Source organism: Natrix helvetica (genome assembly GCF_964273705.1).
Source record: "Natrix helvetica genome assembly, chromosome: Z".
Taxonomy (NCBI): domain Eukaryota; kingdom Metazoa; phylum Chordata; class Lepidosauria; order Squamata; family Natricidae; genus Natrix; species Natrix helvetica.
Window position 1 is genome coordinate 38,745,923 of NC_138554.1, and position 17,930 is coordinate 38,763,852.

Consider the following 17,930-nt stretch of genomic DNA (forward strand, 5'->3'; position numbering starts at 1 on the left):
ATTCTGTTGGCTGGCAGTGGATCTCTTCGCTACCCTGTCGAAGGCCCAGGTTCTGAGGTTCATCTCGTGGTTCCTGGCTCAAGGAGCGGTGGACATTGACGGCCTTTGCTGCAGATGGCCATCTGGCCTCCTTTATGCCTTCCCTCCCTTTCCTCTCCTTCCCAGGGCTCTGAGGAAGCTAGTGCTAGAGAGGGCAGAAATGATTCTGATAGCGCTCCGCTGACCCCAGCACCCCTGGTTTGTGGACCTGGTGGGTCTGTCGGTTCTGCCTCCTGGAGGATTCCCAGGGAGGAGGTAGCTCTGTGCCAGGGGAGTCTGGATCATCCGGATCCGGAGTGGTTCCAATTAACCACGGCGCTTGAGGATGATCAGGACCATTGGGGCTTCCAGAAGGAAGTTGATCACACGAATCTACGAAGCGACCTGGAGTGCCTTTACAACCTGGTGCAGGTCGACCCAGGTAGATCCGACCTCGGTATCAGCGCTGCAGGTGCTGGAGTTCCTCTAGGATGGTTTAGAGAAAGGTCTGGCCCTCAGTACCCTCAGAAGGCAGGTCTCAGCCTTGGCCACGGTTAAAGGCTAAACAATATTGAAATAGAATAAGAAAATGGCTCAAATAAATTACTAAACAGCAAATAGGTATAACACTGGAATTATTTCTATTGGGAATATCTACAAGGAAATATGACAAAAAACCACAATATTTAATTATACATATCATAACGGCAGCGAGAATAAAATATGCACAAAATTGGAAGAAGAATAATATACCGAGAGGATAATGTTATAATGAAAGTGTTAGAGTGTGCAGAGATGGACAAATTTACAAAAGAAATAAAAGAAAACGCAGAACCAGAATATTATATGTTATGAAACAAGTGGTACAAATGGCTAGAGGACAGGTGTAAAGCTTAAGGAAAGACTAAATGAAGAAGACACAGGATTTAGAAATTAGCAATGTATAGGTAGAGATGAACAAGCATGTATAAATGGAATGAAGGATTGTAAATTAAGGAATGTATATAATAGTATCATATGTATAGACAAAGTGAAACAGAAATTAGGGGTGAGAAGTACATTTACAATGGATGTATACCGAGGTGGAAAAGTACAGAAGGAAATTGCAAAAAAAAAAAATGTCTTTTAAAAAAAACTTTTTTTAAAAAATTTTTTTTAAAAGAAAGAAATTTAGAATCTACTTTGTTTCTTTTTCTTTCTTTGCCTTTGCATTTTTAGCCTTTAATTTCAAATCTTCCCCCCCTTTCCCTCCTACTTTATATTTTACTTTATTATATCTGCCATCTGGATCCAGGATAGCCTAATAGCCCTCTTTGTCTCTCTTTCCTTTAGGCCTCCCCAAATCTAACCACACAGCAAGAAGCAGAGCGCCAGACCATCCAATCATTGCGCCAGGGAGGTGCCTTGACAAGCAAGTTCCTCAGCATGTCATCTATTCCCAGTTGCCTTCTGGGGGTTGCTCTTGAGGGAGAGACCAATAATCATGGGCATGCTTCCTTGCTTCAACATGTCCTGCTTCTGGAACAAGCTCGGCAACAGAATACACTAATTGCTGGTGAGCAGGTCAAGTGTGAGTATGCCCACAAGGATTGGGCATGGTATAGAAAATGTAGTACTCAACTATTGTTGCTTGGAACAGCTGAGAAACAAGGAGAAATGGAGTAGCAGGGATACCACTGTGTAGCATTCAATGGAAGTTAATAACATTTATTTTTTATCCTGTCCTAATTTTTTTATAAAGAACTTAAGAAGATGAGCATTCCTAATACTCCTTCCTCCCATTTTCTCCACAACAGCAACTCTGTGAGGTGAATTAGGCTAAGAAAGAATGAGTGGCCCAGTGGGCTTTCATGTCTAAGGGAGAACAAGAACTTATAGTCTTCTAGTTTTAAAGCCTTAAGAACTAGACCTAACTACCATTATCCTGTATCTATCTTGGGCAGTGCTGATAATTAACGAAATGGGTATCGAAGAAGGCTCCGCTTAGCTGTCAGAGGCAGCTCACTTATGAGGCATTTCATTCCTTTTTATTGGTTATTCTCAGAAAAGTACATAATTCTTCTGAAACAGAATCATTTCATTAGGCTGCTGGTCAAAATGAGTAATTTCTGCTAAGTGAAATCGGGAATCAAACATTTAAGGTGATTATTTCTGGCAAGAGATCAGGAGTGCACAAAGAGGACAGGAAATGGAGCAAATGTGTGCCTCTAGTTACCTGAAATATGTTTCAAAAACAAAGTACTTCAGAGAACTTAGCTGATGTTCTCACAATCAGCACATTAACATAGCAATCTCTAATACAATACAATCAAACAAAATTTCACCAAGGGGCCTGCAGCAGAGGTGGGTTACTCCCAGTTCGGCCAAACCGGTAGTGGTAATCTGGCCTGGGTCACAGAACCGTCAACGACCCAGGCTGGCCATGCTCCTGAACCAGTTCACCGGTCTATGTTGCCATTGCTGGAATCTTATTTATAAGCTTTTAATGGTCTTTGTGCATGCGCAGAAGCATTTACAGTGAACTGTGCCTGCGTGAATCATGTGCGAGAGAAGCGAGCAGTGCGTGAACCGGTATTGGTTCGCATAAGAACCCACTCCTGGCCTGCAGTCTATGTAGCCCCATTGTTGTAGGGCTGAGCTCTGGAAAACAAGCAATAACAAGGTTTTTGAAAGTCTAAAAGGGAAAAGTGTCAGCAGAATTCTTTTTCTGAAGCTTGCTACCACACTATAATGGAAACAGCTTTATCATTGAGTATTAATGATACTCTGTTTAATAGTATTAAAGGTCACTGCAGACGGTTACTGCAGCCATGAAATTAAAAGACACTTGTTCCTTGGGAGGAAAGCTATGATAAATCTAGACAGTATTTAAAAAAAAAACATCAGCTTGCCAACAAAGGTCCATATAGTCAAAGCTATGGTTGTCCCAATAGTAATGTATGACTGTGAAAGTTGGTCCATAAGGAAGGCTGAGAGCTGAAGTATTGATGCTTTAGAATTGTGGTGTTGGAGAAGACCCTTGAGAGTCCCTTGGAGTGCAAGGAGATCAAAATCGGTCAACCCTACAGGAAACCAACCCTAAGTGTCCTTTGGAAGAATGGATACTGAAACTGAAGCTCAAACACTTTGGCCCCAAATGAGAAGAAGGACTGATTGGAAAACACCCCGATGTTGGGAAAGATTGAAAGCAAAAGGAGAAGGGTGCAGGTAGAGGATGAGATAGTTAGACGGAATCATCGATGCAATGGGCCCGAGTTTGGGCACTGTCAGGGAGACAGTGTAGGATAAGGAGGCCAGGCATGCTACGAAATCACGAAGAGCCAGACAGGACTTGGGAACTGAACAATAACAAATTAATGATACTTAATACTAATTCAAATAATCGGTATTGCAACACTTAGAGAGGCTGCTTCAAAGTTTATCTACTTTATATTATCTACTTTGAATTGTTGAAATCAGGAAGATGGACACAATTTAGTCTGTCAAGGGTAAATCTGTATTTCATGAGGGCTGCATTTAACAAGAGAACCGAGAGTCAACCAAAGTAGTCAGTTTTATGATTATGAGTTTGTGATTGACTGCAAGTGCAAATTATCAGCCAGTCATATCTTTCAGGTAGCATATCATATTAGATACCAATCAATCCTAATTTTCTTCTTGTAGGGAGCATTTATTGATTTGGGATTCTACCTCATGCCCACAGCTCTCCCAGAATGCTGGGAGAGCTGTGAAGGGAATTCTTATCTTCCCTTCTTTTAACCACAATTGCATTTGTGATAGTGGAATGATCAAAGGCCAGGTTATTTGTCTCCCTGCCAAATACATGTTAATCTAAGGAGGAACTTTTTGGCCTATCTTATCCAGCAATGAAATGCTTCACAAATAGTAAAATAGCAATAAAGATTTTTGATGGATGGAAGCTTTCATTACCAGCCAGATCGCAAAACTTGCTGTAGCATCCAGAAAAGTGCAAGCAACTTATCTTTCTGGAATTGCAGATTTGCAAAGGGAATGAATGTGAGCAAGAGCTTTGTGCTTTGAAAACTAGTTTTTATTAATTTCAGGGTAATTAAAAGAAGAATTTGACCCTTTTTTTAGACTTTATTTTGGGTATTTGAATGCCAAGACCTATGGCTAAAAGCAAATAAACTTTTGTTTTTCATCTTATTACATTTTTTCTCCTATAGAAGCCTCCATAATTAAACAGGAAGTCTGTTTCAAAAGAGGAGGTGAAAGTTTTCTTTCCCTGGTCCTTCCACTTTCGTTTGCTGAACGCACTGAAGATAAAGCAGAAGACAAGGCTTTCCTTAAAATAGATCTAGCAGAGAAGCAGATCCACCTGCCACCGGGGATTTCTGATTCCCTTCAACCAGAAACCCCATGTTTTGTGCTGTGAGACTTGTCTGGAAACAGCTGGAAGCATCTGAGGGCCGGAACGGAGGATCGTCCTTGTGGGAAGAACCAGAAATGGGGAAAGTGCGATGGGAAACAACAATTCTGAGAAGCAAAGACTTTGAGTTTCGGCAGTCAGCTCGGTCAGCAGCAGAAGCAGGGTAAAAGGAGGAGATGCAGCTGAATGACAGGAAGATTGTGCTTGTTGATCCTCCTGGCTTTTTCCACAACCACTGTTCAAACACGATATTGCTGCCGAAGTGAGGAAGTGTGTGAAGATATGCTCCCTAGATCCTCATGTCATTCTGTAGGTGATGCGTCCTGGTTGTTTCTCCCAGGAGAATGAGGTGGCTCAAATGATCAAAGAAATTTTTGGCCTTAAAGCCAGGAATTACATGATCCTCTTGTTCACCCACAAAGAGGGTCTGGAAGATGAATCAATTGAAAATATCATACCCGTCATAGGTAAAAATCTGAAGGAATATGTTGCTGAATGTGGCAACCGGTAACTGACTTTCAACAACCAAGCTAAAGGGACAGAATGAGAGGCTCAGGTGGCCAAACTGATGGCCATGATTGATGATCTGCAAGAACAGATATGATCCTTGTAACACAGAAGACATGATGAACTTCAACAAAAGACGCAACTTCTGATTGCTTTCCTTTCCATCAGAGACCAGAAAGTATCTCTAATTGAGCCTCTGCTCCCAAGGTGGCAACTATGCCGAAGGCTACTGTCAAGTTTCAAAAGGTGATGTTGCTATTGCAACTATTGTCACTTCTCAGCTTCCAAAGAATTATGTGGGAAGGGAAGGGGGAGGTAGAACTTAGGTTTCAGATATGCCAGAACCAAGGACATTTCAGCAGGTGTTTACCAGACTTTTTCACAACAACATCAGGAGACTCCATTGGACAATGTGACCTGGTTAAATAAGGGGAGGCAGGACCTGAACTTGAGTTATTTCTATGTAGCTCTGCATGGGAATTAGCTAGATCTGGTTTTCCCCTCATCTTTTTGCATTTTGGTGATAAACCAGAATATGAAACTTGTGAAACTGTGGTCACGTTCAAGCCTTTTACTAATATTTCCATATAAATAAATATGAATCTAGTCACATGGCTTGTGGCCTTTTTATTTTTAAATGAAATGTGATGCAATATTTTACAAGTGTCTTCCCAATAAAGCCTGGTCTCTTCATTCCAGTTCCTCTGCATGGCCAATCCCCTCTAGTGACAGGAGAACGCATCCCCTCCAACCTACGCACTGTAAGCAAGTTGCCTCGACATCGTCCATTGAGCCGCACCCAATCGTCCCCACTGCCTCAGAGCCCCCAAGCATTGCAACACTTGGTTGTGCAGCCGCAGTCTGTCAAGGGTAAATCTGTATTTCCTGAGGGCTGCATTTAACAAGAGAACCGAGAGTCAACCAAAGTAGTCAGTTTTATGATTATGAGTTTGTGATTGACTGCAAGTGCAAATTATCAGCCAGTCATATCTTTCAGGTAGCATATCATGTTAGATACCAATCATGATAACCACCCTATCTGAAAATCCTAATTTTCTTCTTGTAGGGAGCATTTATTGATTTGGGATTCTACCTCATGCCCACAGCTCTCCCAGAATGCTGGGAGAGCTGTGAAGGGAATTCTTATCTTCCCTTCTTTTAACCACAATTGCATTTGTGGTAGTGGAATGATCAAAGACCAAGTTATTTGTCTTCCTGCCAAATACATGTTAATCTAAGGAGGAACTTTTTGGCCTGTCTTATCCAGCAATGAAACGCTTCACAAATAGTAAAATAGCAATAAAGATTTTTGATGGATGGAAGCTTTCATTACCAGCCAGATCGCAAAACTTGCTGTAGCATCCAGAAAAGTGCAAGCAACTTATCTTTCTGGAATTGCAGATTTGCAAAGGGAATGAATGTGAGCAAGAGCTTTGTGCTTTGAAAACTAGTTTTTATTAATTTCAGGGTAATTAAAAGAAGAATTTGACCCTTTTTTTAGACTTTATTTTGGGTATTTGAATGCCAAGACCTATGGCTAAAAGCAAATAAACTTTTGTTTTTCATCTTATTACATTTTTTCTCCTATAGAAGTCTCCATAATTAAACAGGAAGTCTGTTTCAAAAGAGGAGGTGAAAGTTTTCTTTCCCTGGTCCTTCCACTTTCGTTTGCTGAACGCACTGAAGATAAAGCAGAAGACAAGGCTCTGCTAGATCTAGCAGAGAAGCAGATCCACCTGCCACCGGGGATTTCTGATTCCCTTCAACCAGAAACCCCATGTTTTGTGCTGTGAGACTTGTCTGGAAACAGCTGGAAGCATCTGAGGGCCGGAACGGAGGATCGTCCTTGTGGGAAGAACCAGAAATGGGGAAAGTGCGATGGGAAACAACAATTCTGAGAAGCAAAGACTTTGAGTTTCGGCAGTCAGCTCGGTCAGCAGCAGAAGCAGGGTAAAAGGAGGAGATGCAGCTGAATGACAGGAAGATTGTGCTTGTTGATCCTCCTGGCTTTTTCCACAACCACTGTTCAAACACGATATTGCTGCCGAAGTGAGGAAGTGTGTGAAGATATGCTCCCTAGATCCTCATGTCATTCTGTAGGTGATGCGTCCTGGTTGTTTCTCCCAGGAGAATGAGGTGGCTCAAATGATCAAAGAAATTTTTGGCCTTAAAGCCAGGAATTATATGATCCTCTTGTTCACCCACAAAGAGGGTCTGGAAGATGAATCAATTGAAAATATCATACCCGTCATAGGTAAAAATCTGAAGGAATATGTTGCTGAATATGGCAACCGGTAACTGACTTTCAACAACCAAGCTAAAAGGACAGAATGAGAGGCTCAGGTGGCCAAACTGATGGCCATGATTGATGATCTGCAAGAACAGATATGATCCTTGTAACACAGAAGACATGATGAACTTCAACAAAAGACGCAACTTCTGATTGCTTTCCTTTCCATCAGAGACCAGAAAGTATCTCTAATTGAGCCTCTGCTCCCAAGGTGGCAACTATGCCAAAGGCTACTGTCAAGTTTCAAAAGGTGATGTTGCTATTGCAACTATTGTCACTTCTCAGCTTCCAAAGAATTATGTGGGAAGGGAAGGGGGAGATAGAACTTAGGTTTCAGATACGCCAGAACCAAGGACATTTCAGCAGGTGTTTACCAGACTTTTTCACAACAACATCAGGAGACTCCATTGGACAATGTGACCTGGTTAAATAAGGGGAGGCAGGACCCGAACTTGAGTTATTTCTATGTAGCTCTGCATGGGAATTAGCTAGATCTGGTTTTCCCCTCATCTTTTTGCATTTTGGTGACAAACCAGAATATGAAACTTGTGAAACTGTGGTCACGTTCAAGCCTTTTACTAATATTTCCATATAAATAAATATGAATCTAGTTACATGGCTTGTGGCCTTTTTATTTTTAAATGAAATGTGATGCAATATTTTACAAGTGTCTTCCCAATAAAGCCTGGTCTCTTCATTCCAGTTCCTCTGCATGGCCAATCCCCTCTAGTGACAGGAGAACGCATCCCCTCCAACCTACGCACTGTAAGCAAGTTGCCTCGACATCGTCCATTGAGCCGCACCCAATCGTCCCCACTGCCTCAGAGCCCCCAAGCTTTGCAACACTTGGTTGTGCAGCAGCAGCACCAACATTTCCTGGAGAAGCAGAAGCAGCAGCAGATTCAGCTGGGAAAGGTAGGCAAAGGAAGTTGTGACAGGCAAACATTTGTGCACTCTATTTGGACATGAATCCATGTTCTCTGGTATCCCAAGCTAAAGAAGTATATATGATCAAAAGCAAAGCTCTCTCCCCCACCCTCCTTCTGTTTGTCATTCAGCATGCTCCAAGCTACCTGGGGATGCTGAAATCTTCCAGCTACTGTCAACTTGTTTAAAATAGGGTAATTGAGTAGTATTATGTCTTTTTCTCATTTCCTCTTTATTCTGTAAGCAGCTAAGAGGACTAGAAATGAAGCTCAAAGAATCAAAGTCACCAGAACTGCAAAACTATGTATTTAGTGTAGGTTCTTGCTTCAGCCTCAAAATTACTAGGCAATTAAAATGCAAACAGTTTTTCCTTTTTAATTTTTTTCCTCTCTTGCAGATAATCACTAAGACTGGTGAGTTGCCACGGCCACCTACCACACATCCTGAAGAAACAGAAGAGGAATTGACAGAACAACAGGAATCTTTGGGGCTTGGTTTGGGCTTGGGCCAGGGGCCCTTTGTACTGGATGGGTCAATAGAAAATGAGGGCACCCAGGATGGCTTGGATGAACAAGAGGAGGATGAGGAAGAAGAAAAGAGGGCAGCCAAAGAGCAAGGCTGTCTCCAGATGAAAGATGAAGACGGAGTTAATAGGCTGGAAGAAGAACAGGAGGTTGAGGAGGTGGGAGTTACTTACAGGCAGGTGAGGCCTCTCTTAAAATAAGGTGTCATTAAAATCTCTACTGAAGTCACAGGAAAGAAGTTGTGAAAACTCCAAAAGGTTTCTCTTCTTCGAGACCAGATGCAGTATGGGAGGGAAGGCATTTATGTTCATCTGTTCATTTCCTCAGCAAGATAGCAAAGCATGTATGTATGAGAGCAAAGAACCTCTCTATGAGTTATGAGACTTTGTGCCTTGACATATGCAAAGATGTGAGATTAAAATTTGCTTAGCATAACATACATGCTTAGGCATGGCAATTAATTCTTGAGCTAGCAAGGAAAACGAAGAAACCTCCCCTCCCCCCTTCTTCAGTATGAGAAGACTCAAGAGAGGAAGTGAGATTCCATTATTTAACAGTTGTGGATGGTGTCTCCATTTTGGCAACATTGTTGACCAACTGGCATGGAAAAAGAGGGTATAAAAGAATGGAAATAGCAAAGAAATAACTATTCTAAAACCGTAGTGGGCATAAAGGCAGGAAATATATTTTGGGTTATTTATGACAGATGCCCCAAGAAATATGGCTGCCATACTATTTCTTGATATTTGCAGTAAAGTAGGAAAAAACCCCAGAAGAGTGCAAAAGAGAGGTATGCCCCATTTGAATGATTAGTCATATTGCTTGGACACAAATATCAAGTAAAGAAAAGTATAGCATGCTTTTAAAACTAAAAACAAGCTTTTATAAAGGGAAAACAGTATTGCAGACAGTAGCAGCAGTTCCACTGGAGATCAAACATATCAATCCCCCCATTCATGCTGAGCTTGTTTGCTACTGCCTCTTGAGGAAGACTGAATAAAAGTAGGAAGAATAATATAGTTATGGAAGAATAGAGAAAGAGGTGCTTCATAGCACAGGGAAGGTGTATTATAAGGAATTGTAAGTTTGAAGAACTAGTTGAATGACTATCTCTTGCGTCCCATTCTTCATCCCCATTCATCTTAGATAATGGAGCCTCCAAAAAGGAAAGTGACTTATCTCCTGCATTACAGTAGTCTTTTCTGTCTTTCTTATCCTTGGTTTCTGAGCATACTTCTGGCTTCTGAACGTCATCCTTGATTATGAGTCATTTGTCTTCCTTTTCGTTCTGTTCATTTAAAAATTTCGTCAGTTCCTTATTAGAATGTGTGTTTGGCAAAGAAATAGAAGTCCTTCCCTCCAGACGAAGGGTCAGCAAAGAAATCAGAACTGATTGAAAGGAGTTCAAAAATATAGTATTTCATAGGAACATTGAGGGGTAGCTTAGGACTCATCATGCATAATATGGCATTGATGCTATTGTTAAAATGGATGCCACATATTTGGCAAATTCTTGATTTGAGTTTACTGTGGAATCCTATATTTAATCAGTCAAGCATAGAACACAACACCAGTCAAGCACCAAGTTTGATTCATGCCGATCATTTCCCCACATATTCAAGCTCCGTTTCCCCCCAGTGTCATCCCATAATCAATTACAGAAGATAACCATACTTTGAAAATCTTGGCAGTAATGTAGAATTTCAGCCTGTAATAATTGCTGAACATCAATGCCCAACAACCTCACAATATGCTCAATGGTGAGAAATGTTGGAGAATCTAATCTCTGGGAGATTAGTATCAATATCTGGGAGGTCAGAAGTATAACCCTGGGTAATTTTGTCCTCAAAGGTGCTATGTTTTATCCTCTGTTCCTCCAGTGCATGTTCTGAACCATTGGATTCAAAATACAAGAAAAATATTGTTAACTAAACATTAGTTAACCAGATAATCTCTTAAAACTATGGAACAGTTTTAACAGACTGCTAACAGTCTGCCTCTGAAAGTAGTCAATCTGTTGTAGAATTTTAAACAAAGACTTAATGGCCATTTATCAGAGGTTTCTTATATTATCTTTCAAGTTTCCTCATGTTTTCAATTTTGTGAATGTACTCTATAGAACGTTCTCAACATGGTACCTTCCAAATTTATTGTAACCATTTCCCAGGATTTCTAACGATCAAAGCAATCGGTCATACTGGTTGGAGATTCTAAAATTCTGCATTTTGAGGATGGCTGTAGCAGGGAGTCGGAGGCTACGTTCATAGGTCACATTGACCCATGATCAACTGGAGGTGGTTTGCTTAATCTAACTGCCTAAATTAACCTAGTATGATGTATGAAATCTTAATTATTTCTCTATGGAATTTATATTGCCATTCAACAAATCAAGATGGCTTCCCTGCCCCTCTCCCAGCAAAAACCAAAAACTAATTTAAACAAATATATTAACATTGAAGCTATTGGACAGGGGGGAGGGGAGTCCCAATGATGCTGCTGAGAGAAGATTTGTTCTCCCATTGCTACTCGCAGAGAAATTAATCTTCCTCTGTGGGTTTCAGAAACAATTGAAATGGGGGGGCAGTAGTTCAAGAAAAACAAATACTTTTCACTTCCTATACTTCCTGATGAGTAATGTTTTGTGCTTGCCATGCCTATGGGATTCAAGGCAACAGGAAGCAGATCTGGGTCAGATTTGGAAGTAAGCAAAACACACAGAAACAACACATGCATCTTCTCTCTGCTACTTTCCTCTCATTCTTCCACGTTATCAGAAGTTTCTTAGGGAAGGGGCAGTACATCCTTGCTTGAGAGCTAAACTAAAAAAAAATTAAATGAACTTTTCAAATTAATCTGGCCAACTTGGTAAGATTAGTCAAATCTTTAGAACTTGCTGTAAGGGATGATTGATACCAGCCATAAAGCTGTCTAAAATAAAATTTCAGTTCTTTTATGATTCTGAAATCTAGTGTTTTTAACTGTACACAGTTCTCCTTGGACTATGCAAAACAAATTATTTCGAGACAACTGAGCTGTAAAATTTCATGAAATAACTCTACAAAATTAGCTATTTTTTACATTTTGGAAGCATTCTGAGCTCACGCAGTGATTCAAGCTTAGAAAAGATTACTTCCAGGTTTAAATAGTTTTTTGAACGCTTCAGCTATCCATTTCATACTCAAAACAGAACATTTTATGAAATTTCACTTTTAAATGTTTCAGAATGATATGTTTTGTACCATCCTAGCTGTGTATGTACTTGGATGAATCATAAATACATGGACAAGTAAAAAAAAAAAGCAACTGTTTATAAGCATTAGCTTCCTCATAAATATTATATGTTGGGCTAAATAAGGCAGTTTTTTAAAAGCTGGTGAAATATTGAAGTAATCTTTTGATCTGTTTTTCTTTTTGTTTCTCTCTGGCTACTATTCTTGTGAAATGTACAGGTATTCGCTGATGCACATCAACTTAGATCTCTGCAGCTCTATCAAACCCCCCTGAGCATCAGCACTGTACCCCATCAAGCCCTTAGCCGTACCCAGTCTTCACCTGCTAGCACTAGTCTGAAGAACAGTACACCTGAGCCATTGGTCCATCACCTTTTCACTACAGGTAGGCGAAGAACTTCTTTTCCTGGAGCATGGAAGACAGAGTGATTATTGTCTTGCTGGGCATGAACAAGCTGCTTAGAAAGTGCATCTCCTACCTTGAAAATTTCTTTCCCAGATATGCAAGAGATTGTGCAAATGTTCTCCTTTATTATCACATCCAGTCCCTAGTGTCCAGGAACTAAATATTGTCTCTGCTTTATTATTTACTTTAGGGCACAACAGGATTGTATCTTAAATCTCAATCAGTTTGGTTCATTGAGAGAAGATTGCCAATTTGGTAGTTTTAACTGGATTTGTTTTACTACTGTTTTATTTTATTAGATGAGGATTTAAGGTGTCTGTCAATCACAAAATTTAAAAACTTAAATAAAATTAGATGATAATCAGTATCAAAAGAAATACTTCTCTAGCATCTTTCTTAAAGTTGCCAGAATTAGGCCAAATGTAACTCATAGAGGAATGTATTCCAAGCTAGGAACAATGCAATGCTCTTTCCAGTGCCAGATATGCAAGCTTCTGTGATAAGGGAGGCTTCTGCAAATCTTAATGGCTGGAGAGGTTTATAACTAGAGGGGCAATCCCTCAGACAATTTTAAAAGGCTTTAAAAATAGCGCCGTCAGTAAAAGCCAGTGAATACTTGGAAACCACTGCAAATCATGTGATTCCTCCACTTTGCCAAGTTTATTGGTCTAGCTAATGCAAATGCTTTTCAGATACTTGATTTAGATATTTGATACTTGATTTTAGATACTTTTAATTCATGCATTATTTTTTTTCAACTTCAGGTCCTTTGTGGTTTGTTGGACAACCTGTTTGGTATAGTAGTTAAGGTATCAGTGTAAAAACTGAGAGACCATGAGTTCTGATCCTGCTTTAGGCACAAAGCCAGCTGAGTTACCTCGGGCCAGGCACTTTTTCTCAGACCTAGCAAGATTTCAGAAATGGTTTGCCATTGCTGTCTTATCAGAAAAACCTTAGGAGTTAATCCATCCAGTTGCCAGAAGTTAACACTGATTTAAAAGTACAGGGGGGAGGGGGGAGTAGTTTGTTGGTTGCTATGTGTCATTTGAATAGGCAGGGTTAATGGGGAAAAAGAGATATAATTTAAATTGACGTTAAATCTCTCTCCTTATATGTTTTATTATTTTCTCTCTCGTTGCATTTGGCCGCAGTCTTTGAAGACGGTATGGCAATGTGGGGTCTCAGGATAGATTATGTATGCCAGTGTATAGAATCTGTCTGAGAACCTCATCAAGCTCACAGGGATTATTAACAAATAAAAATAATGTGGTAGCCACAAATTCCTGCTTTTTTTTTTAGAGAGAATGGTTAATCGCTGTGTAAAAAAAAGAGAGAGAAAGAAAAGTCAGGATAGTAGAAGCCATGCTGGCTAGTTGATACAAAGCAATCTTAGGAGTTTGCCATCTACTAAATTGTTGCTTTATAACTCAACACACCCATGATGGCAGTAATTTTCTGACACAATAGTGTCTTTAGCACACCAGCAGAATCCCAAATATGCTAACTGTCCATAAAAGTCTGGACAGGATTTCGGTTGCCTTTTATTTTTTCCTCCTTCCTTTCTGTGCTCCTTTCCCACCTTCTCACAGGTGTTGTTTATGACACGTTCATGCTGAAACACCAATGTACATGTGGAAACACTAATGTTCACCCCGAACATGCTGGGAGGATCCAAAGTATTTGGTCCAGACTACAAGAGACAGGATTGCTAACCAAGTGCGAGGTGAGAAATCTCAGAGTGGAACTTTTCCCGAGCAGCTAGTAAGACAGCTTCCAAAGCCATGCTGAAAAAATAGCTGCATTTGAGGAAATGATTTTACCAGCGGAGGAAGGCCTATCCTGGAATATCCAAGCTTTCTGGAATCATAAAATATAAGAAATACAATATAGATGAGTCCACATTATCAGGCACTTGACAGAGTTTGTACTGTTTCTTGAGTCCTAATAAATTTGCTAATCTTTAAATTGCTGCAAGTATGTCCAATTTTGCTACCTCTTTATTTATTTGAAAACAAGCCACACAGAAAAGATGGTTTAAAAAAACAAAGATATGTAAAGCATACCTATCAGTCTGTATTTCCAGCACAAAAGAGAACAACCAAAGAAAGTGAAATTCTAAAAACAAAAGCCACTCTGATTACATGTTACTGTACTACAACTCCCAGCAGCCCAAGCCAGTTTGCATGGTTTCGTACAGTGCTGGAATTTTTGCTTCAGAAACACATTATAAGACCTCATATTTCCCTATCATAACCTGCAATACTTTGAGACTTCATAGAGTCGGAATTTCTTCAGCAAGGTCAGTCCATTCCAGGGAATGTCAACACTCTTGATACCTAGCCTGAAAACAAATAGCCCATGTACAAATTGAAAGCTCATGTTCCTGAATGAAAAACAGTTCCATATACATCTTTCCTCAGTGCTATTCCATTGATTTTCAAGTACTATAGGTTACTTCGTTACATTTTTCATGTATTGACTTTATAAAAGTGTTGATTCCCCCTCCCCCCATTTGAAATGCAAATGCTCAAGTGGAAGGAAAGGCAAGAAGAAGACATACATTAGGAAGATGGCTAAATTTGGTTATGGAAGTAATGAGTCATTGGAAGACCCGAAGGATCAGATTAGGAATAGAACAGCATGGAGAAAATGTAATTGCTAAGAGTCCGACTTAATGTCTAGTAATTATTATAACTATCAGACAATCATTGGGGAAACATTTAAAAAATATGAGATTCCAAACAGAGCTACTACTTTGATGTGAATTGACTTTGAACTTTGGTCCATATATATATAGTTTTATTGAGGTTTTATTAATTTTAACATTTTTCAGTAATCCTTCTAGCTTCACTCTAAAAAAAAGGCAGACAAGGAATTAAACTCTAGGCTCTGACATATTTTTTGGAAAAAAATTTTTTAAAGAAGGTTTATTCAGAGAAAGAACAATAAGGGAGATAAGAGATTAAACTGATTTTATCAACTGAGAAGATAATTTGCTTTCCAGAGGCATATGCATTTTCTTTCTCGAATTCACCTTGCTTTTGTGGTTAATTCACACATTTCTCTAGGAAACTTAGATTCAGCTACAACTACAAACGTCCCCAATCTGGCCACTTCCCAGATGTGCTGACTTCAATTACAGGATTTCTCAGCAAATAGAAATCACATGCAACCTGGGATACTTTGGATGGCCATACAGCTTAAAGCTGCTGAGATTGGGGAAGGAAGGCTACCTTAGTAGCAAGTGAATGCATTCCATACAGATTTCAGAGATGGTAATGAGCTCTAGAGATGAAAATATCTCTGGTAATAAAAGATGAAAATATCTTTGCCTGAAACTTTGGCTGCTGGCAGTCAAAAAAAAAGTTGTATTTTGGCAAATGGACCAGTTATCTGATTTAATGCAAGACAGTGCGAACGATCTTACAATTGTTGTAGAGAAATATTCCAAAGGTCATGCCACTATCAAAGAACCTGTCAGGGAAGGTTTCCTGCAAGTATTTCAGAGAAAGCCTAGTGAGGCACAAAGGGAATTCAGTTATAGGTTTGGCAGTGCTTTTCCCTGTATATGTGTGCTGCGCCATGGGTTTTACACAAAAAACAAAGCCTGACCAGAATAAAGAGGCAGCCCAAAAAGAAAGCCTTTGTTCTGAAGCCAGAACAAAGAATCCATTTTTCCACAAAATAATTTCATATTGAACAATATTAAACTGATCCTTGATTTTTGTCTTTGAAGGCAAGTACCAAGCTTATGAATTTTGTTTGCAATGTTGACATGGGCCCTAAGCCATTCATGATGCTCAGGAAGGTGAAGTTGAAGATTTGTCCACCATTCATCTGAAATGAAATATTGGAAAGGCTGGAATATAGAAAAGCTGAATAGTTAAGACAGATTTAGTTATTTAGCTTGAAAATAATATAAAATGGATAAACCTTACTACCAAAGCATAGACACAAGTATAAAACCTCTGTGTTTTATAGGAGAACCTAGTATTAGACTGAATTCTTGTTCAAAATCCTTTCAAAGTCAATATTTCAATTTTTCTGTCTAATGTCTTCACCCATTTTTTTATTACTTAGAGAATCCGAGGTCGAAAGGCAACATTGGATGAAATCCAGGCTGTCCATTCGGAACATCACACATTACTATATGGAACAAGCCCCTTGAACAGGCAAAAACTTGACAACAAGAAATTACTAGGTAATTTAATATAATGTCTGATAAAGTCTGTCTTTTCAAATTTCTGTATCAGATAGGAAAACTTTTGGTGGCAAGGGACTGTATTTTCCAGCAGTGGGAGGTGAGATGAGTGAGGCAGTGATGAAAAACAAAGTGAGCATTTGCTCATAATGGGAAGAGTCCCAATTTTAAGGGGAAGTTATATAGAAGTTAAGGGAAAGGGCTCTTTGATCTATGATCTAAAGAAATAATGGAATGTAAAGTTGTCCAGTTGAATCCCGTATTTATAAAGATTATGAAAAATGTAGGGGAAATGAATTAATCTTATATACAATGTAACTGGTATATATGTGGCATTCATACCCCCTTTTCTCTTCGTTGTTTCTCCTCTAAGGTCCCCTTAGTCAGAAGATGTATGCTGTCCTTCCATGTGGTGGAATCGGGGTGAGTGAAATATGGTTGCCAGGAAGATCATATGGCAGGAAATGAAAGCCTCCCATGTTCCATCTTAAAGTTTAATTTCTGCTAGACGATTTATTTAATTTCTGGGAATAAGGTTTCAAGTCAGTAGCAAGCAGACGTAGTTTTCATCTGTGATGGGGCATGACCCTCCTTGAAAGCCTGTAGAGCTGCAATATGAAACCCGGAGGACAAAAGATTGAGTTTGATATAAGATGGTTCTCTATGTTATATTTTAATTGCATCTTCTTGATCTTTTCATGTGTCCTTGAATTGTACCGAAATGGCTTTAAAAATCATTCCTTTTGGGTTTGTTGTTTCTTATCTTCATCCTACAGGCTATTGAATACCCACAAGAATCCTATAGAGCAATTATCTATTGCCTGCAAGCAATAAAGTTATGAATGGGGCCTCAGCTGCATCTCTCATTTCTTTCTATAATTTTTTTAAATGGAATATATCCGTGCAGCACTCAAGACAGCTCAAATACAAATTATAAAATAGGAAAATTAAAATAATGGTAAAACTAGAGTAAACATCAATATCATTAAATCAATTTTATTAACAAGTTGGGGCAGTGCGATGGCTCAGCAGTTAAAGTGCTGGGCTTGTCAGCCATGCAAAGGGGTATGCTCCCATCCTCACCCCAGCTCACTCCCACCTAAAGTTTGATAGCATGCAAATGCGAGTAGATAAATGGGTACCATTTATCTACTCGCATTTGTGACATCCTGCTGGAGACTGCAGAAGTGTCTTCAGACAGCGCTGGCTCAACGACCTTGAAATGGAGAAGAGCACTGCCCCATATGGTTGGCAAGAACTAATGGAGTAAAATCCACAGGGACTCTAGTTAGCAATTTAGAAGCGTGTTGGAAAGGGTGTATCTTTGTCACTTTCCTGAATCCTGTGTGCACTCCATTTTACTCGTAACAGTTTTATTTTTACTTTATTTTGTTTACAAAATTATAGGCTTCCCTTCTTACCTCAAGGTAACTCTGG

General features: G+C 39.6%; 1 protein-coding gene across 1 annotated transcript in view; it reads left to right on the forward strand.

Annotated features, from left to right (window-relative positions):
- Nucleotides 1-17,930, forward strand: part of HDAC5 (histone deacetylase 5) — a 118,048-nt gene that overhangs the window by 82,730 nt on the left and 17,388 nt on the right. The window contains exons 9-15 of the mRNA XM_081970986.1: nt 1,351-1,573; nt 7,909-8,120; nt 8,530-8,835; nt 12,106-12,271; nt 13,882-14,015; nt 16,373-16,493; nt 16,867-16,916. Of these exons, the coding sequence (XP_081827112.1) occupies nt 1,351-1,573; nt 7,909-8,120; nt 8,530-8,835; nt 12,106-12,271; nt 13,882-14,015; nt 16,373-16,493; nt 16,867-16,916 (1,212 nt within the window). The remainder of the gene's footprint in view (nt 1-1,350; nt 1,574-7,908; nt 8,121-8,529; nt 8,836-12,105; nt 12,272-13,881; nt 14,016-16,372; nt 16,494-16,866; nt 16,917-17,930) is intronic.